This window comes from Schistocerca serialis, chromosome 5 (assembly GCF_023864345.2).
Source record: "Schistocerca serialis cubense isolate TAMUIC-IGC-003099 chromosome 5, iqSchSeri2.2, whole genome shotgun sequence".
NCBI lineage: Eukaryota > Metazoa > Arthropoda > Insecta > Orthoptera > Acrididae > Schistocerca > Schistocerca serialis.
This window is the reverse complement of record NC_064642.1, coordinates 269,042,162-269,064,775: the sequence shown is the minus strand read 5'-3', so window position 1 is coordinate 269,064,775 and position 22,614 is coordinate 269,042,162. Positions and strand designations below refer to the sequence as shown.

Below are 22,614 nucleotides of genomic sequence, written 5' to 3'. Positions count from 1 at the left end.
AATATTAATTTCAGATCTTTGCCTGACTAACACAACATATAATTATTTACAAAAGAAAATATAGATTTATAGACTGATAAAAAGTCAAAATAATGAAATACTGATTTCAAAATGTAACTTTGAGTCGCCATGGAATCACCAACAGAGGAATTCCAATTCTGGAAACTTCAGAAAAAAAAAGGGAGAAATGAGTGAAATACCAAATTCCTCCAACGATGACCAGCACTTCACAAATAAATTATTATACAGTTAGATCATAATACGAACAAAGCACCAATTTCTACTGCTATTTCAACAATTAATCACAAAAGGAGTAAATGAATGAGAGAAAGAGAGTCACAGGGTTGGAACAGAATGTTTATTACAGTATTGTGAAATCATTCATATTAAACAGTAACACTCACTTGAACTGCCAATCAGCATGACATGCTTGTTTTGTAGCAGCTTCTGCATATCATTTTTGGTAAAAATATCACACATTCTGCCAGCAAAAATATGTTTCGGAGAATATATGCACCTGGTGGAAAAATCACCTTATTAATATCATACAGATGTTCTTATTGCCTAAGCCTGTCAGTAAAATTGAGCAGATAATTAACAATGTGAAAATTAAAGGCATTCACAATAGTTTTTAATAAATTAAACCACATAAATGCAGTCCAACATGCCACATAGCTTTCATGAAGTGACTACCTTATTCAATCAACAGGTGCCTGAAAAGGAAATTAAAAACCATTTCTAATGTACTCAATCAATCCATGTATCAGCAGTAAAATGTTTCGATCACACTGGCAACATAACAGCCAACTACAGCTTAACAAAAATGATACAGTTTATCACATGAGGGTGGCAGTAGTTTTGACATAGATGCCAGTAAGTCATCAAATCACGCCTTCAAGAAGTGAGCAGGAGAAGGCATTTTGCTCGCTTCCCAGTAAAAAATATGGTAACATCCTGATCATTTATAGTCGACTGAGCATAAGATGTTCCCTCACAACTGCAGTGGACTGGTTGCGGCAGCTTTGCTGGTCTACCTCAACCAATCGTGTACTGCAATTTTTTTTTAAACATCTCTATGATGACACTTCAGTATTGTCACAGCTCCATAGGCTGCTACCATTTTTGCCTGCAACTGTTATCATTTCACAGATGAAAGCTAACAGTAGCACTGTGAGCTGACCAGGATATTTAACACCATCTCAACTACAGTACACGATTGTATTGAGCTACTTTTTTCATACAATTCAATACCTATCTTTGAAATTAATTTTATTATCTACTTGCTGCATCCAGCCACACACTGCTGTGGCTGTCTGGATGGAAAAGAGGGAAAAGAAAAAAAGAAAAAGTTTCTAATGCATTTAATTTCGCAATGTTAGCCTGTACACTGGCACCGTAGCAGCAGATATTGGAATGGCTGAAACTGGGTGGTGCTTTGCAGTTGCTAGATACGTGTGGGTATTGAATGTAAACCCTAGCTCCTTCCCTCCCTTCACTCTGTCCACCTCCTCCCTGCCCCCCCCCCCCCCCTCCCCACTCCATTCATCACCTCTTCCCTCTATATCCATTTCCTCCCCCACCCCTTTTTCTGTCCTCTTTCCCCTCTCTCTGAACTTGAGTATTTTTTATTGTTATCACAGATGAAACCTCAATTGGAAACTGAAGTTGCTTAAAAGAATGGTAAATCGGTTGGGATCACTGGTATACAGGGCATGACAGACACCTCTCCAGCTCCTGGATCTGTGAGGACAGTAGCTTCAACGACAGTATTTCGCATAGTTTTAATCTGCGAATGAGCAGTATTACAATGTTTCAGATGATCCAGACTGTGCAGTAGTATACTAATCTTAAGCCAATAGTCCATCAATGCATTGCCATTTGAAAGAACATACGTGTGTCGGAAAGTTTATTAGTGTAGTCAGTCATGAACTTCTTCGGACCTTTGGTAACAATTCGCCTTCATTCAGAAATAATTGTTAAAGAAAGAAAAAAAAAATGCAACATGCTGTGCCATTTACGAATTACTTAACATTGGAGTTAGCTAATCAGGTCACCACATGTGGAAGGCCAGAGGCTGTATCGCCAAATTCATTCTGTCTCCTCAAACCGAACAAATTTAGCTTTTGCTCATCTAGCTCAAATTTTTCGCTTCTTCAAGGCATATTTTAAATGGTAACGAGCATTTCAAAAGTGGTGCTTCTTGGACCCACAGATGTCGGAGCCTTACCACATTTTAGCACGTGCAAGTGCTTGAATTTGCACACCCAATGACTGGATTGCCAATGCTAAATAATTCTGAAAGGGCACAACCTACTGAACTTGTTTCTTAACAATTATTTCACAGTTCAATCTCCCCTACACACCCTTACATATATATTTTTCAAACATGGCGCTCTAATAGGTACATAAAAAAAGACAAACATCTTTGAATACAATGTTGTATCACAATTTCAAGGCAATCTGTGAAGAGCTTTCCGAGATTTTGAGTAAAAAAGAAATATACATTTTTATTTATATACATTAAATTTCTTACATTGCTGGATAACTGGTTAATGCTTTTTACAGTTGAATACCTTATTTCTTTCTGTGCCACACTAATGCAGAGTGAATGATGGTAACAGTCATTTCTCTTATTACGAATGTTACTGTTGTTTCTGAAATGTGACTGACTATTGACAGGAAACTTCCTTGTGAGTAAATGTACTTTGATACTGCTGTCAGAACGTGCAGTTGTTTAATGAGCTTTCCAACAGATTCTGAAATGGACACAGCACATTGTCCTTCTTACATGCTTCCATGCAACAAACATTTTTCTTCTTCAGTAATGAGTTACCCCAGAAAATGACACCGTACGACACTAGCGAATGAGAATAGAAAAGTCAGTCAACATTTACATCTAAAAAATCTGACATTATCCAGTTCCCAAACTGTGAGCCACAATGCCCCAGGGTGCCAATGGTATGTTGCAAAAATATTACAACTTTAGACACTTTTCATAACAGTAACAGATAAGGAGAACGAATAAAAATCCACTGACTTATGTTCACAATCTGTTACAAACTATGTACCATGCACCTCTCCGGGGGACACCACCTTGACGAAGCACTGTCTGTGCGGGTGGAGAGGCTTGCGTATCCACGGGAAGATGAGGGCTATGCCAAAGGTAGAGGACCTACTGCCGGAAAGGCCTCAGCCGATGGATCAGACTAAGAGTGTCCCACAACTTCCCATCTTCCCTAACCACTCCTAGTCCTACCCTATTGGTTGGTTGGTTCAAGGATTAAAGGGACCAAACTTCAGAGGTCATCGGTCCCTTTTTCCAAAATACTAAAAATACCCACAGAGAATAAAAAATGTTCAACAGAATAGGAGACAGACGACACAGAACAAAAGAAACGTAGACAAGGACCAGACAAAACGAAATAAAATCACACGGAGTGCGACGGTGGTTGGCTGACCACAGGAACAAAAAAAAGGAAAAGCCAACCACCGAAAACACATTAAAAACTGAGTTTAAAACCGGAGGCCAGAGGCCAGAATACACACAAAACAATAAAATAAAACAGAAACACTCAGATTAAATGATAAAAAACCCCTACCCGAATAAAACGTAAGACTAAGACAGCCATAGCAGAGTCATCTGTTAAAAGGGCAGGGAGCGAGTCAGGCAGTGCGAACGACTGCCTGAGCACAGCTAAAAGCGGACAGTCCAATAAAATGTGGATCACTGTCAAAACAGAGCCGCAGCGACATAAAGGTGGGTCCTCACATCGCAATAGGTGGCCGTGCGTCATCCATGTGTGCCCAATGCGCAGCCGGCACATGACAACAGACTCCTTGCGAGAGACCCGCAAGGAGGACCGCCACACATCGGTCGTCTCCTTAACAGCCCGCAGTTTATTCGGAGATGTCATGCCACGCCACTCAGCAGTCCACATCCCAAGCACCTTACGGCAAACACCAGCTGCTGATCACGAGCCGGGAGGCCGATCTCCAAAGCTGGGGCGTCGATCGCCCCTTTGGCCAGCCTGTCAACACATTCGTTCCCCGGGATGCCAACGTGACCTGGTGTCCAAACAAAGACCACCGAACGACCAGAACGGGTAATGGCGAAAACAGACTCCTGAATAGAGGATGCCAGAGGAGAAGAGGTATAGCAGCGGTCGATGGGCTGGAGGCTGCTCAGGGAGTCACTGCAGATGGCGATGGACGTACCTGAGCAGGAACGCATATGCTCAAGAGCGCGCAATATGGCCACCAGCTCTGCAGTAAAAATACTGCAGCCAGCCGGCAAGGAGCGCTGTTCAACATGGGCAGCATGAGCAAAAGCGTAGGCAGTGTGATCATCAACCAGGGAACCATCAGTGTAGACAGTCTCACAGCCCGAAAATGAGGCGAGGAGCGCAAGAAAACGGCGACGGAGGGCCACAGGCGGAACCGAGCCCTTGGGTCCCTGTGCCAAGTCCAGACGGACGGACGGACAGAACGGACGGACGGGGCAAACACCAGGGAGGCGTAGGTGTATGGACCCGGAAGGGAGGCAGAAGAGGGAATGACCCCAGTTCCGACAGCAGGGACTGGACGCGGACAGCTATGGAAAGCCCAGACCTAGGTCGCCTTTCGGGCAGATGGAGGACCATGGCAGGGAAAAGCAGGCGATGATTGGGATGGCCCGGCGAGCAATGCACGTGGACAGCATAGTCGGCGAGCAGTCGATGGCGGCGAATCCGCAGCGGGGGAACCCCGGCCTCCACCAACGGGGCTCGTACAAAAAGCGCCAGTTGCAAGCCAAACCCCACAGTGGTGTATGGGGTCTAACAACGTCAATACTGAGGGTGATGCAGACCCATAGGCCAGGCTCCCATAATCAAGCCTGGACTGCACAAGGGCTCTGTACAATCGCAACAGCGTGCAGCGATCTGCGCCCCAAGACGTGTGGCTCAGGCAGTGGAGGGCGTTGAGGTGCTGCCAGCACTTTTGCTTCAGCTGAGTAATATGAGGAACCCATGTGAGCCGGGCATCAAAGACGAGTCCTAAGAAGCGGCAAGTGTCCACCACTTCAAGCAGGTGGCCATCGAGGTAAAGTTCAGGATGAGGGTGGACCGTCCGACGCCTGCAGAAGTGCATAACTCGAGTCTTGGCTGCAGAGAACTGAAAACCATGAGTCAGAGCCCATGATGCTGCCTTGCGAACGGCTACTTGCAGCCTACGTTCGGCGACTCCCGTAGTTGTGGAGCTAAAGGAGATGCAGAAGTCGTCGGCATACAAAGAAGGAGACACCGACGACCCCACGGCTGCAGCCAGACCATTAATGGCCACTAGAAATAAGGAGACGCTCAACACCGAGCCCTGCAGGAGCCCATTTTCCTGTGTATAAGATGAACTAGAGGCGGCACCGACTTGCACCCGGAAAGAGCGGTGCAATAGAAAGGTTTGAAGAAAAGCCGGGAACCGACCACGAAGACCCCAGTCATGCAACGTAGCAAAGATGTGATGCCTCCATGTGGTGTCATACGCCTTCCGCAAATAAAAAAATACAGCAATGAGATGCTGACGTCAGGCCAAAGGCCGTACGGATAGCAGATTCCAGCCGCTCCAAATTGTTCGCAGCAGACCGGCCGCGACTCAAAGACCCAACACAAATGCCGCCCCACCATACGTTCGAGCAATTTGCACAAAACGTTGGTGAGGGTAATGGGACGATAGCTGTCCACCGCCAGTGGGTCCGCATCGGGCTACAAGATGGGGACAATAAGACCCTCTCGCCATTGCGACGGGAACACGCCCTCGCTCCAAATGCGGTTAAAGATGGTGAGGATGTGTCTCTGGCAGTCCCTGGAGAGATGCTTCAGCATCTGCGCGTGGATGCAGTCTGGCCCTGGTGCTGTATCAGGGCAATCAGCGAGGGCAGCGAGGAATTCCCTCTCGCTGAAAGGAGCATTGTATTTTTCAGAATGACGCGTGTGGAATGATAACGGCGTCTGCTCGGCTCGCTCCTTTAGAGAGCGAAAGGTGGGGGGATAAGTTGCAGTCGCAGAGCTCTTAGCAAAGTGCGCAGCAAGGTGTTCAGCAATGGCGGCAGCATCCGTGCAGACAGTGCCGTCCAAGGAGATCCCATGGACACCCATAGGGGTCTGGTATCCATAAATCCGCCGGATCCGGGACCACACGAGCGAGGGGGAGACACGGGAGCCCAAGGACGAGACATACCTCTCCCAGCACTCCTGCTTATGCCGTGCAATAAGACGACGGGCCAAGGCACGGAGGCTCTTAAAGGCGATGAGGGTCTCTAGAGACGGGTACCGCCTATGATGCTGGAGAGCCCGCCTACGGTCGCGAATAGCCTCAGCAATCTCTGGCGACCACCAGGGTACAGCCTTCCTCCGAGGGAGTCCAGAAGAGCGGGGGATGGCAGCCTCGGCCGCCGAAATGATTGACGTGGTTAAGACACGGACCACCTCGTCAATGTCGCCCTGTGGGGGAGACTCAATGGTTGCAGCGGAAGTAAAAGCTGCCAGTCAGCCCCGTGGGGAGCCCAGCGGGGCAGGCGCCCAGAAGAATGACACTGGGGCAGTGACAAATAGATGGGAAAATGGTCACTACCACACAGGTCAGGATGCACCCTCCAGTGGAGGGATGGGACAAGTCCGGGGCTGCAAAGAGAGAGATCGATGGCCGAGAACGAGCCATGGGCCACACTGAAATGCGTGGGAGCACCGGTGTTCAAGAGGCTAAGGTCGAGCTGAGCCAACAAATGCTCCACGGCACGACCGCGGTCATCGGAGACAGTCCCACCCCATAGAGGGTTGTGGGATTGAAATCGCCCAGTAACAAGAAAGGTGGCGGCAATTAGGCTATCAGTGCAGCCAGGACATGCAGCGCGACATCACCATCTGGTGGAAGGAAAAGACTGCAGATGGTAATAGCCTGCGGCGTCCACACCCAAACAGTGACAGACTCTAAAGCTGTTTGTAGCGGGACAGACTCGCTGTGAAGAGAGTTAAGGTCATAGATGCAGACGCCACCAGACACCCTTTCATAAGCTGTTCGGTTCTTATAATAACCCCGATAGCCACGGAGGGCGGGGGTTCGCATTGCTGGAAACCAAGTTTCCTGCAGAGCAATGCAGAGGAAAGGATGAAGGCTGATAAGGTGGCGGAGCTCAGCTAGATGGTGGAAGAAACCGCTGCAGTTCCACTGGAGGCTGGGAAAGGCGTGACGGGACTGGGAAGGCAGATTACGCCACTGGGTCACCTGCTGCCTCCGATTGAGCACCTGTGCTAGTGCTTTCCATGGCGTCGGAGGGACCGGCGAGATCGAGGTCCGCAGCGGACACCAGGATCTCCACCTCATCCTCAGACGCAGAGTTGGAAGGTTGCGGTGGGACAGGTGCCACCACAATGTCAGGATGCTTGGGAGCCTTTTTCTTCAACTGCTTTGCACGCTGTGCCTTTGGAGGGTCTGGCTGGGAGGGCCCCACTGGGTCAGTCTCAGGGACGGATGACGACCGTGAAGCCCTATGACCAGCGACCGATTGTTGTTTCAAAAATTTGCGGGTGTCCGCTTTGCACTGGGCAAAGCCTGGGATGGGAGGGCCCCAAGGGCTGGGAAGGGGGAACGAATGTCCCCGACGGTTGGGGTGGTGTTGCTCCTGGAGTAGATGGAACAGGAGCAACAGAGGGGGAAGTGCCCCCCCACAACCAAGGGGGCCGGTTCATTCTGACATAGCTGAGAGGCAACAGTACGTGTCGACACGGGAGAGGATCGTACCGGTGTTGCAGCAGCGGCATAGGTGGATGTCATGGGCACAGGATGTAGCCGCTCATATTTCCGCCTTGCCTCGGTGTAGGTCAGGCGGTCCAGAGTCTTATATTCCATTATCTTCCTTTCCTTCTGGAAGATCCTACAGTCCGGTGAGCAGGGGGAATGGTGTTCTCCGCAGTTAACACAGATAGGAGGCAGGGCACATGGAGCATCGGGATGGGAAGGACGGCCACAATCTCGACAGGTGATGCCGGAAGTACAGCGAGATGACATGTGCCCGAACTTCCAGCACTTAAAACACCGCATCGGAGGAGGGGTATATGGCTTCACATCACAACGGTAAACCATCACCTTAACCTTTTCGGGTAAGACATTACCCTCGAAGGCCAAGATGAAGGCACCGGTGGCTACCTGATTATCCCTCGGACCCCGATGGACGCGCCGGACGAAGTGAACACCTCGTCGGTCGATGTTGGCGCGTAATTCATCGTCGGACTGCAGAAGAAGATCCCTGTGGAATATAATACCCTGGCCCATGTTGAGACTCTTATGCGGCGTGATGCTAACTGAAACATCCCCCAACTTGTCACAATTGAGCAACATCCGTGACTGGGCAGAGGATGCCATTTTGATGAGCACAGAACCAGAGCGCATTTTGGACAAGCCCTCCACCTCCCCAAACTTGTCCTCTAAATGCTCCACAAAAAACTGGGGCTTGGTCGACATACACAATTCCCCATCAACCCACTTACACACGAGGTACCGGGGTGAATATTCCCCACTGCCTTCTTTAGCCAGGCGTTCCTCCCATGGAGTGGCCAGGGAGGGAAACGATCTCTGATCAAATTTCTTCCCGTTGAGGTTAGACTTCGATCGCTTAGAGACTGCTGGTGGAGGCCCAACAGCGAGAGACGATGTACCACGCTTCATTGCGGGTCATCCGCCCTGATGCCACCCACTCCGACCAGGGGCTCTCCCCACGGGCGCCACCCAGCTGCAGCAAAGACCACCTGGCAGGATGGCCCTTGCCGGGAGTCCCGATGGCCCAGAGGGATAGGCATCTACTCCTTGGCATACGTGGGGAGGTAGCAGCTCAGACATCAGCAGTGCAATCCCTGTGTAGTCAGGGGGCTACCACCAAGAGGGTACATGACAACCCCACCACAACGGACTGGCTACCATGCTGGATGTCGGGTGTCGAAATATCCATGTACATCACGAGGGCAAAGATGGAAGTGCACAATGGAGGGAATGTATGCTACCCGGAACACACTGCAGCCAATGTGGCCGGAAGCTCGACGGAAGTCCAACTCCATGACAATATCGGGTGTGCCAGATCTTAGGGCAAGAGGGATATATAATTCACCACGTAAGGCGTCCTTCCCCAAATGGTACGCACTAACAGAAAATTTTGAAAGATAGTGGTCAAACCCCTTAGGGGACCAACCCATTAAGGCCGAAACGGTTGAGACTCCTTTCAGTCGCCTCTTACGACAGGCAGGAATACCGCGGGCCTATTCTTACCCCCGAACCCGCAGGGGGGGGGGGGGGGGCTACCCTATTCTCTGACCCAAGCCCAGGTGTATTGCGATCCGTGTTGAAGGGTGCATGGCACATGGGAAGATGTGTCACAAACGAAGCCTCAGGGACACTGGGTGACCTCCCTGAGTAATTAGCCTTACACTGCGCGGGGTATTCGTGGTGTGGACCTTCTAGATCCCCAAATCTTGGGGGGCCAACATGAACACGAACACGACTACAGAAAAAGAAACTGAGGAGCAAATTGAGGCCTCAGATACCCAAACATCGGGGACTGAACAGATGGAAGGCACTTCCACTACTGAATCAGGGTCTAGACCTGAGCCAGAGGTGGGAACTGTAACCGAGAAGCTAGACCAGATTAAGATCAAAGGCTTGTCTGGGGCCCAAAGGAGGAAGATACTCAGGGAACAGAGGGAAAAGGAAGGAAAAGAATGGCCTCCTAAACACAAGTGGAGAGAAGTAAAGGGACTACCGTATTTACTCGAATCTAAGCCGCACTTTTTTTTCGGTTTTTGTAATCCAAAAAACCGCCTGCGGCTTAGAATCGAGTGCAAAGTAAGCGGAAGTTCTGAAAAATTTGGTAGGTGCCACCACAACTAACTTCCGCCGTCGAATACATGTAGCGCTACACAGGCATGCTTTGCAGGCACAAAGATAAATTCTGGCGCCAAAACCTCTGTGTCAGTAAATAAATTAAAAATAGGTGAAAGACGAGCTTTTTTCTCCGCCCTGAGTTTCAACCACTACATTTTCATTTTCATACATTATACAAAGAAGTAAATACAAATTCCGTATTGTGCATCTTCGAATGTAGCAGCATTTCAATGTACTATGAAAATCTGATTGGCAAGACTGTTTGGGATGTTTGTCAATTTGGCCAACTCTACGTTCTGAATTTTTTCCTACCTGTAAGAAGAAATGGTTGCTAACAGGAACTTTTATGAATTGTGAATCACATGCAGTATTCCCTTCACCATAAGAATAATTCGAATATAAACATTTTGCCATGCATTTGTTTCATGTTTGCTGCTACCTCATTTAAATCCTGTCTGCCTAATAAACTACGAAACTAGAGTGAGACAACAGCAAACTCGGAAGAATATACATATCATGTCATGTTTATATTCATATTATTCGTATGCCTAATATTGATACAGTCAGAAATGAAGCACGGCAATTGACAAGATTTTTAAATCTACGATGACTCTAATTTCTGTGCAGAATGTAATGTACTAAAGAGGCGTCTGCAAAGATTTTCAACGGAGAAAAATTTTCGCTAAACTCTCGTTCAGAACATTGTCTATCATACGCAGTCTATTATTTGGTTCTTGTAGATCATTATCAAAGAAAGCAGCAGTGTAAGTAACAACAAATAGCAGTCTCTTCCCACTGTTTCGCTAATGAGACGATTCCCCTCTCTCTCTCTCTCTCTCTCTCTCTCTCTCTCTCTCTCTCTCTCTCTCTCTCTCTCTCTATCTTTTTTTTTTTTTTTTAAGCGGCGGTAGCGCGCACAAAAGCAAGCCATGCCGCGAGCGGTGACAGGCCGTAAACACTCATTATCAGAATGCGACAAACAATGCATGACACAGTACAGTAATGCATTTTCAGTTCAGAGTGGCGTAAACACCTATAACAAAGAGAACGGCACTTATCAGAGCAAAGAAAAATAAGCAATGAATTCAAACTAGACGAAGCACGTGAAAAAGGAAGGGTACCCGTATAAATACGGATGGAGCACCTGACGCATAGCAATGGCTACCTGGTAAAGCTTAACTTCTAAGCTTACGACTCGAACCAAACAACTGTAGCTGTATTGCCATTCATTCAACATAAATTGCATCTCACGTTACAATGGACCAACTTTGTTTCGATTTGGGGGTGCGGCCTAAAACTTTTATCTCCCCTTGAATTTCGAGTCTCAAATTTCAGGTGCGGCTCAGATTCGGGAAAATTTTTTTTCCTCGATTTCGAGTCTAATTTTTCAAGTGCGGCTTAGATTCGAGTAAATACGGTAGAGTCCAAGACCCCCAGGAAAAAACTGTCTCAGGTTGAAGGGGACATGCAGACCCCCACAATGTCAAAGAGAAGTAGTAACTGGATAAGGGAGGAATCAAAGACTCCCTCCTCCCTGGATAAGCGAGTCCAGAAAAAACCGAGGCAAGAAATTGGGAAACAGACCTATAGTACTGCAGTCTCGGTTTTCAGGATGGCAGTTATCCAGGAAGGTTATCCACTGGTGGCCATTACCTCGCTGCAGGAGGAACTAGTACAGAGGGCCCTCTTTGAAACGATTGGGGGGGGGGGGGGGGGGGGATGCTGGCCCGGATCCCAACTTCAGGAGGGTCAATCTAGGAAAAGTAGAAGAAGGTATTGAACCCATAGAGCATATGCTCTGGGCTGGCTGATCACAATAACAAGAAAGGATGAGCCAGCCACTCTGCAACACATTTAAACGTCCATCCCAAAAAGACAATGTGAGATGAATACATGTGGGGACCACCAAGACGAACAAAAGTAAAGACAGTGCGATAGAGTTAAAACGAAGGGAGGGTGGCGACCTCAGAGAGAAGGCTAAATGCCCATCCTTAGATGGTACTATAGAAAACTCCCTCACGAATAAAACATAAAACTAAATCTGCTGTTGAGGCATTGCTGCCCAACACCGAAGGTAGGGTGCTGGGGAAGTTAAAAATCCACACAGAGTGGCTAAAAGTGGGCAGTCCAGCAAGATGTGGACAACAGTCATATGTGAGCCACAGTGACACCGAGGTGGGACCTCGCGATGGAGGAGGTAGCCACGTGTTAGCCACGTATGGCCAATGCGGAGCCGGCAGAGAACAACGGAGTCCCTGCGCGAGGCCCACATGGAGGTCTTCCACACATTCGTAGTCTCCTTAAGGACACGCAGTTTCCTGTGTGTACTGAGATTATGCCATTCTGTCTCCCAAAGCTGAAAAACCTTGTGGTGTAATAATGATCACAGGTCAGTTACAGGGATGCCGATCTCCAGAAGAGGTATTCGTGTAGCCTGTTTGGCCAGCCTGACGGCAAGTTCATTTCCTGAGATTCCGACAAACACCACGGAACGACTGGACCATTCAAGGGCATAGACGGACTCCTGGATGGTCGCTACCAAAGGATGGCAGGGTTAGCACTGGTTGATAGCTTGCAGGCTGCTCAAGAGGTCAGTACAGAGGAGGAACTGACTTGCCAGGGCATGAGCGGATGCGCTCAAGAGCATGAGAAATGCCCACCAGCTGTTCAGTGAAAACACTGTAGCCATCTGGCAAGGAGGGCTGTTCAATATGTCCTCCATGAACATACACAAAACCAACATGACCATCAGCCATCAAGCCATCAGTGTAAACCAATTCGTGGTCTTGGTACAAGTCAAGAATAACGAGGAAGTGACAGCGGAGAGCCATGGGGTTAACTGAGTCCTTAGGACCACGTGAAAGGTCCAGGCGAAGCTTCGGCCTAGGTGTACACCATGGAGGTGTAAGTGAATGGACCTCGAGTATAGGTGGTAAAGACAAGGACTCTATTACAGACAGAAGAGATCGGACACAAACCACAATCATAAGCCCAGACCTGGGCCTCCGATGCAGGAGACGAACTGCCGTGGATGGGAAAAGGAGATGATAATTTGGATGCTCAGGCGAACTACGAATGTGTGCAACGTAACTGGCTAGCAGTTGTGCATGCCTAAGCTTCAATGGAGGGACTCCGGCCTCCACGAGGACGCTGGTCACCGGACTCATCCTAAAAGCTCCTGTTGCCAGTCAAACGCCACAGTGGTGTACTGGGTCGAGTAAATGCAACGTTGAGAGCACCACCGAACCATAAACCAGACTTCCATAGTCAAGGCAAGATTGAACAACGGCTCTGTAGAGCTGCAGCAGTGTAGAGCGATCTGCACCCCAGTTGGCGTTGCTCAGGCAGCAGAGGGCATTGAAGCGCTGCTAGCACTTTTGCTTCAGCTGATGAAGATGAGGAAGCCACATCAATCGGGTGTCGAAAACCAGTTCTAAGAATCGACATGTCTCCACTACCAAGAGTGGATCATCATTAAGGTAAAGTTCTGGTTCTGGATGAATGGTAGGACACTGACAGAAATGCATGACACATGACTTCATGGCTGAAAACTGGAAGCCATGGGCTAGAGCCCATGTCTGCACCTTATGGATGGTTCCCTGTAGGTGCCACTCAGCAACATCAGTACTGGAGGAGCAGCACGAAATGCAGAAGTCATCTGCATACAGAGAAGGCGAGACCGACAGCTGCTGCTAGACAGTTAATGGCCGCTAAAAATAGAGATACACTCAATACAGAGTCCTGCAGGACTCCATTCTCATGGATATAATGGATATGAGGGGAACTATGGGAGTCACCAACTTGGACATGGAAAGTACAGAGCGACAGGAAATTTTGGATAAAAATCTGGAGTGGACCCCGGGGACCCCAGTCATATAATGTGGCAAGGATGTGATGTCACCAGGTTGTGTCTTAAGCTTTTCGTACATCAAAAAAGATGGCAACCAGGTGTTGGCATCTGGAAAAGGCTGTTCGGACGGGCAGGCTGGGAAACTAAAATATCAATGGTAGAATGACCCTGGTGGAGATGAACTGCCGTGGATGGGAAAAGGAGATGGTATTTGGATGCTCAGGCGAACTACGAATGTGTGCAACGTAACTGGCTAGCAGTTGTGCATGCCTAACCTTCAATGGAGGTAGGTCACGTGACTCACGTGACTCCAGGACCAAACACAACCGCTGACTTACCATACGTTCTAACAACTTATGAAGAATGTTGGCGAGGCTGATGGGCTGATAGATATCCGCATTGAGCGCGTTTTTACCAGGTTTGAGCATTGGAATGATGGTGCTCTCCCGCCATTCCATTGGAAAGACGCCATTGCACCAAATCTGGTTGAAGACGACATGGAGAATTTGCTTGTAGTAAGATGAGAGATGCTTGATCATCTGACTGTGTATCCAATCTGGCTCAGGAGCTGTCGGGGCAATGTACAACGACACTGAGGAGCTCCCTCTCTGTAAATGGGTTCACTGTGATGCTGAGTGAGCAAGAGGGCTTTCCTTCCCATCCGCTGTGCGAAATGCTGGAGGATAATTCTCTGACGTGGAGGCTCAAGCATAGTGCTCAGCAATTGCATTTGCGTCAGTAGGTAACACACCATTGATGTTAATGCCAGCAACACCTGTCAGGGTCTGGTACCCATAAACACGCCTGATCTTCATCTAGACATGGTGAAAGGTCTCTGTTGGAATCCTTTCATGTTAATTCCGAAAATCTGTTGTCATTTACGGCATAAATTCCTCTTCTAAATTTACTGTGGCGTTTCTGACTATCTGGGAGGAGACTGAGTAGTGGAACGTGTTACTTTTACACATAAACAAGAACGATCTGTCACACTACTACACTTTAAAACACAGTTTATATGTAATTCATGTCACACAGTCTCATACGGAACCTACATCCGCTTTCTTTTATATACTGTGTATGATAAGATACTGTCATCCCCGTTCCCTTCTGTGCGAGAGGATGCATGAGCAAATGTATTTCTAGTTGCATGCTTGAGGGTAGCAGACAAGCCTGTCTGCTAGAGAACAGTAGAACCAACATCGGAACAGGTAGCTACGCTTTCTAAAAGCAAAGAGGTTTCTATCCTTAGTATGGTCCTGTCCGTCCCTTGTCATGTTGGTATAGGAAGCTGCCCCTCTGGCCACTTCCGTTTGTATTTGTGAGCCACCCTCTAGAAGGGACCACGGGCAGTCTGTCCGCGGCGAGCGTCTGAAGTGGTAAGATCTCCGGCTAAGTGCGTGTCTGCTAAGTCCGTAGGACAATGGATTTCTTAAGTTCAGCCTAACTGAAAATTTAATCACCTTTATTTCAGGTTTAGCTATAAAATATCTAATGTTATCTTAAATTCCAACGCAGTGTGATTCGAGTGTACAGTTCAGAATATTCCAGTAGTTGCTTTGTCACTACTTTATGAGTAAAGTGGAACCACGTGTTGATCAGTAACTCTAACTAGCATCATCAATCTTCAATGCGAATGTGCGTGAGATTATAACGTCTCGTCTTGACAATATTTTTCAATATAGCAACTTTTCTTTATGCTCAACCCACGTGTGGTGTACTTTGTGAGACCAGTACCACGTGCTTATACAATTGTTTGACCCATCAGGTTAATACTAAGACGATAGTAACCAGTTCGAGGTTTTTCTTTTGTAAATTGCTTTTCCAACTAATTTATTTTAATTATCAAAATTATTGTGGAGTTACACTCTTCGTGTAAACCAAGCTGACCACGTGAAGCATGTGGCGTAATCATCAAAGTAGCCCTCAGCTATTCTTTTCGGGAAGATTTCACAGAGAGTTAGTATGAATTTAGTATACCAGTGTGTGGTAATTACATGACGGACAGGATTGTGCTACGAACGTAACATCTTTGGGTGAAAATTGAATCGGTTGGTTGTAGTTAATTTCCTCTTACATATGTTTCAACATTCTTCGTGTGTTATTTTATGAATGCAGTGTTGTATGCAGTCTCCCAACCTTGGCTCCATATTTGATGTGTTCCGTAAGATTACAAACTCACATTTTCACAGTCCTAAATAAGGCACCAGCTTAGTTATGACTCACGTTTAATATGCTGAAACTTCAATGATCAATGTTAAAATAAATTTCCAAATATATATATCAGCGGTTGTCGTATGACTATTAAAAGATTATAATTAATGTTAGTCTGGTTGGGAATTTGGTAAGCTAGACTGGATACCTGGTGAAACAGTTGCACAGTAATGCAAGGTTAACTTCCCCAGACACCTCACAGCTTTTAAACCGCTTTTATTGTCTATCAGCACCGCTTTCATAGCAAATTAATGCAACAACGTTACAATGGGAAGGTGACTTATGGCACCCAATGGTCGAGACGTACCTCTCCCAACACTCCTGTTTCCATCTTTTTATAAGCTGGCGAAAACAGGCACGGAACCATTTCAAAGCTATTAGGTGCTCTAGGAAAGGGTGCCGCTTATGTTGCTGAAGAGCTCGCTGACGCTTTTTAATGGCCTCCACGATTTCTGGTGACCACAAAGGTACTGACTTTCACCGTGGGCACCCTAAAGAACAAGGAATCGCGTTTTCGCTGCAGAAATGATGATTCTAGTGACCTGCTCAACTACCACATGGATGGTACCATGTGGGAGAGATTCAACAGTGACAGCAGGCGTGAAAGCGTCCCAGTCTGCCTTGTTTAGAGCCCATCTTGGTAGATGTCCAAGGAAATAGTGCTGATGGAGTGACAAGAAGATGGGAAAGTGGTCACTACCACACAAGTCATCGTGGGGTCTCTAGTAGATAGATGGGAGAAATCCAGGACTGCAAACCGCGAGATCAATGGCTGCATATGTGCCATGTACCATATTGAAATGTGTGGGGGCACATGTATTTAAGAGACAGAGGTCAAGTGGTGACAGTAAATTTTCGACATCTCTGCCTTGCCAAATAAGCACTATGCCACCCCACAAGAGGGTATGAGTGTTAAAATCTCCCAAAAGTAGAAAAGGTTTAGGGAAATGATCCATCAGTGCAGCCAATACATTTATGGGTACTGCACCATCTGGAGGAAGATATATATTGCAGACAGTTCTTCCTCTCTCTTTTTTCTTTGGGGGGGGGGTTAGGGCGCAAAACAACTTAGGTCATAAGTGCCCAGTATAGAACCATAGAATGCTGGGTCTGTGAGAGTAAAAAACCGTTTTGAGGTCCAATACAGAAAGGAAGAAAAAACAAATCTAAAACATCAAAATGTTACGTAAGAGTATCTAAAAGACGGTGACAAGACACCAGAGTCACCAGGTAGAAATCCAATCTCTTGTCATATTACTGTTTTTTAAAAATCTTAAAACGCGAGCCACAGCTTGCACGTCATCCGCTAAAATGTCCGGCAAAGCGAACGACAGCCCGACCCTGAGACATAAGTGGCTAAAATATTTGCAGAGGATCAGGAAATGTCTGACTGTTAATAGATGGGTGCAGGGTAGCCACTCAACAAGCGGCAGTGACTAAATCAGCAGTGCCCTATTCACAACCGAGCTAACATTACTTCCTCATGGCGAGACGGCTGGGAGGACGTCGACCAGGCTGTTGGGAGAGATTTGACTTCTCTGAGTTTGTTCCCGTGAAGGGAGCACCAATGGTGATGCCAAAGAGACTTGATACGCCGATAGAGAAAAGTATGAATATCTTGCAAGGGAATAAGAGTAAGAGGTGGGCCAACCGAGATGGACTGCGGCTTTGGCTGCAGCATCAGTAGTGTCATTACCAGGCACACTAACATGGGCAGGAACCCACATGAACATCACTTGGGTTCCCCCATCTGGGAACAAATGGAGGTAGTCCTCGATCAGTCGATAATGGGGTGGACTGGATCTGGATCATCCAGAGTCTGAAAGGCACTGAGGGAGTCAGATCATATCACACAGCGAGTGAGCTGGCGCCTCCGGGCGTAGTGAACAGCCTGATAGAGGGCAAAATGCCCTGCGGTAAAAATTGTGAACTGGTCGAGAAGCCAGTATTAAAACTTATCATCTCCAATGATAAAAGCACGACCAACACTGTGGGTGGACTTCAAACCACCAGTGTACAAAAATATGCTATCGGTAAGTTGTGAGCGAAGTTCAAGAAATCTGCAGCGATAGGTCAGCTCGGGAGTCGAATCCTTCGGGAGCGAGTTGAGGTCAAATGAACACAAACCTGTGCCTGAAGCCAAAGTGGTGAAGGGCTCTAACCCATTCGGAAAGTAGCAGGAAGTGTGAACTGCAGATGCTGAAGCAGTTAACAAAAGCGGACGCTGGGAGGCCGCAGAGAAGAAACGTACATCTCGTATTGGCGGTCAAGAATATCATAAAAAAAAGGTCAAAGGTTGGGTGGTCTGACATGGAAGAAAGCCAACACGCATACCTACTGAGTAGGATGCCGCGCTGGTATGACAGTGGTAGTTCACCGGCTTCTGCATATAGATTCTCAACTGGGCTAGTAAGGAAGGCACCAGTGGCGAGACAGATCCCCAAATGGTGTACTGTATTTAGACGGCGTAAGAGACGGTCATGCAGAGGAGTAGACAATGCATCCGTAAACCAACTTGGAGCGCACAAGAGATTGATAGAGGCAGAGGATGACAGCCCAGTCAGCTCCCCAAGAGGTACCACACAATATGCGAAGGACATTGAGGGACCGGATGCAGCATGCAGCCAGGTAGGATATGTGGGGAGACCAACTTAGTTGCCTATTGAACGCAAGCCCTAAGAACTTCACTGCATCCACGAACGGGAGAGCATTTTGGCCCAGTTACAAGGACGGCAGAAGAAATGTCTTGTACCACCAGAAGTTGTCGAAACGGATTTGGGAGCAGAAAAGCGGAAACCATTTGTGACACTGCATGAATAGAGACGGTCCAGACAACGCTGAAGACAGCATTCCAGGAGACACATCCACTGGGAGATGCAATAAATAGCAAAGTCGTCAACGGAAAGAGAGCACGAAATGCCAGCTGGAAGGCAGTCCATAATTGGGCTGATGGCTATGGCGAAGACGACAACACTCAGTATGGAGCTCTGAGGCACCCCGTTCTCCTGTGAAAAGGTGTGGGATAATGAGGAACCCACATGTACCCGGAAAACTCGGTCTGTTAAAAATTCCCGGATCAAACTGGGAAGATGATCGTGAAGGCTCCATGTGTACGTAGTACGTAGAATGCCTGTCCGCCAACAGGTATTGTAGGCTTTCTCCAAATCAGAGAATACGGCCACTGTTTGTTGCTTCTACAGAAAATTATTCATGATGAACATCGACATGATGACGAGATGATCAACCACTGAGCGGCGAATCGACCATTGATCATGCGTTCCATCACCTTACAAATGCTGCTGGTAAGGGAAATTGGACGGTAGCTGGAAGGAAGAGATTTATATTTACCAGGCTTAGGTAGGGGAACAATAGTATCTTCACGCCAAAGTGTGGGAAATACATCGTCAGTCCAAATACGGTTGCAGGTATCGAGGAGAAAGCGTTGTCCCACAGGAGGCAGATTCTGCAGCATGAGGACGTGGACTGTATCGGGCCCAGGAGCAGAAGACCTGGATAAGGAGAGAGCACGCTCGAGCTCCTTCACAGAAAAAGGATTATTGTAGCATTCTTGATTCAAAGAGAGAAAGGAGAATGCACGAGCTGCCTCGGCCTGTTTCTGAGAAAGGAAGGCAGGATGGTAAAGGGTGGAGCTTGAAACCTCCGTAAAGTACCGGCCCAAAGCATTGGAAACATCGACAGGGTCGACTATGACGTTTCCCGCCACAGTCAGACCAGGAATCTGGGAGTGGGCGGTAGTCCCAGAAAGCTGGCACAGGCCACCCCAAATGAGAGAGGACAGAGTTGGTTGGTTGGTTGGTTGTTTTGGGGAAGACCAGACAGCGTGGTCATCGGTCTCATCGGATTAGGGAAGGACAGGGAAGGAAGTCGGCCGTGCCCTTTGAACGGAACCATCACGGCATTTGCCTGGAGCGATTTAGGGAAATCACGGAAAACCTAAATCAGGATGGCCGGACGGGGGATTGAACAGTCGTCCTCCCGAATGCGAGTCCAGTGTAGAGGACAGAGTAAATCTGTTGAATGAGCTGGTGAAGGAAACCCAGTATGATTTCTTGCTTTCCTTAATAGTGTGACGGCACTGCACACATAGTTGCTTGTAGCACATGGAGTTCGTTAACGTAGGATGACGGTGAAAGATACAAAGACCACGTAGTCGGGCACGAATCGCATTGCTGCACTCCACAGTCCACCAAGGGACCGGGACCCGACAGGGAGAAGTAGTAGTAAAAGGGATAGAAGATTCGGCAGCCGAGAGAATAATGTCCACGAGGTGCTCGACCTGATCATCACAGCTGGGAATGGCTGCTCATCAAAGACTGCCCAGGAGGAATATAGCCTCCAGTCAGCAAGAGAGAATTTCTGATGAGCGGGCCACTGTGACGAGGTATGATTGTAAAGGCGAGTCACACAAGGGAAGTGGTAACTCTAGTATCTGAAAGAGCACACCACTCAAGATGTCGAGCGAGCTGGGCAGAGCAGAGGTCTAAGTGGGAATAAGTGTGCTTGGAATCAGAGAGAAACCTGGCTTCGCCGGTGTTAAGGCACACAAGTTTAAGACGATTAAGAAGATCCGCCAAAAGAGAACCTCTTGGCCAGGCGACAGGTGGGCCCCAAAGAGGATGATGGGCATTGGCGTCACCGAGGAGCAACGAGCTGCATCAGGTCCGCCCTAGTGACAGCAGAAGGCGGAGGGAAAAGATAAATTCGGGAAGGAAAACATGGGCAGCAACTGCTTGCAGGTGGCTGTGCAAGGGGATAGGACCATGACAATCATCATCTCGTAGAAGCAGCATGACCCCACTACGAGCAGGAATCCCACCGTAAGGGGCGGTTCATCGTAGCGAAGTAAAATGGGAAAGAGCAAAATGATCTTGAGAACATAGCTTGGTTTCTTGGAGACAGACTACGAGCGGACATTGTGATCGCAGGTGCAACTGGAGGTCCGCCCTGTTAGACAGAAGGCCACGGATATTCCATTGTAAAAGGGCCATAAAATTTAGGAACACCAGAGAATGAAGGAGAAACACTCACCTCGGGGGCTGCTTAGGGCGAGCTGTCGAGGGAGGATGGCCACTGGAATTCACAGGTGGAGGATCTTCGTCCATCAACTCAGCAGGATCAACAGAGCTTCCCTGCTGTCAGACAGCTGAAACGGACTGACAAGTCGAAGAGGGGGAAGACTGTTTGCCTTTGGAAGATTGTTTTGACTTTTGACAACTGGCAGAAGAGCCAGACGGCTGCAAACTCGAGGTACGACAAGAAATCTTCCCCAGAATAATCCTTTTTGAATTGACGGTTCGCTGGCTGTGTTGCAACTGTCTTCACCAGTGAGGGTGAAGAACGGGTAGCAGAATCTACAGCCCGGGAAGTGGGAGACGAGTATCAGTTTGAAAGCGAGGCGACTTTGCCACTATAGAACTGAACTGTAAATCAAAAGTTTCCATAGCCATGTTTTTCGTGGGACAGGGAGAGGCTAACACGGTACTGTAGCTTCCAGACGAAAGGACATTCGGTTTATGGCTCACCAACAAATGGTTCAAATGGCTCCGAGCACCATGGGGCTCACCAACAGTTTCCGGGCAACAGGAAAGGGTACCTTCTCCTTCATCCTTATCTCCTGAACAGAACACTCGTCTTGATAGATGGGACAAGAACGAGAAGAAGCAGAATGTTCTCCATGACAATTAACGCAGGGGGAGGGGGAGGGGGAGGGGGAGGGGGGTGAAGGTCGACAGCGACCCTCATGTGCATCCCTGCTACAAATCGGCACAGGGGGTGGGAGGGGGGAGGGGGGCGGGTGGGGGGACAGAGCTTCACAGGGGGGGGGGGGGAGGGACAGAGCGGCATGGGGGGGACAGAGCGGCACGGGGGAGACAGAGCGACACGGGGGCGGGGGGGGGGGGACAGAGCGACACGGGGGGGGGGGGGACAGTGCGACACTGGGGGGAGGGAGGGAGGGACAGAGCGGCACGGTGGGGGGAGAGGGAGGGAGGGACAGAGCGACACGGTGGGGGGGGGGGAGGGAGGGAGGGACAGAGCGGCACGGTGGGGGGGAGGGAGGGAGGGAGGGACAGAGCGGCACGGTGGGGGGGAGGGAGGGAGGGAGGGAGGGACAGAGCGGCACGGTGGGGGGGAGGGAGGGAGGGAGGGAGGGAGGGACAGAGCGGCACGGTGGGGGGGAGGGAGGGAGGGAGGGAGGGACAGAGTGGCACGGTGGGGGGGAGGGAGGGAGGGAGGGACAGAGCGGCACGGTGGGGGGGAGGGAGGGAGGGAGGGACAGAGCGGCACGGTGGGGGGGAGGGAGGGAGGGAGGGACAGAGCGGCACGGTGGGGGGGAGGGAGGGAGGGAGGGACAGAGCGGCACGGTGGGGGGGAGGGAGGGAGGGAGGGAGGGAGGGAGGGACAGAGCGGCACGGTGGGGGGGAGGGAGGGAGGGAGGGAGGGAGGGACAGAGCGGCACGGGGGGAGGGAGGGAGGAAGGGAGGGAGGGAGGGAGGGAGGGAGGGAGGGTGGGAGGGAGGGAGGGAGGGAGGGAGGGAGGGTGGGAGGGTGGGTGGGTGGGTGGGTGGGTGGGTGGGTGGGTGGGTGGGTGGGAGGGAGGGTGGGTGGGAGGGAGGGTGGGAGGGAGGGAGGGT

The 22,614-nt window shown here is 49.0% G+C and overlaps 1 protein-coding gene across 2 annotated transcripts in view; it reads right to left on the bottom strand.

The window, feature by feature from the left end:
• Positions 1-22,614, bottom strand: part of LOC126481594 (PC-esterase domain-containing protein 1A-like) — a 260,962-nt gene that overhangs the window by 223,315 nt on the left and 15,033 nt on the right. For both annotated transcript variants that reach the window (XM_050105457.1, XM_050105456.1), the window contains exon 2: positions 405-517. In XM_050105457.1, the coding sequence (XP_049961414.1) occupies positions 405-480 (76 nt within the window). In that variant the 5' untranslated portion in view covers positions 481-517. The remainder of the gene's footprint in view (positions 1-404; positions 518-22,614) is intronic.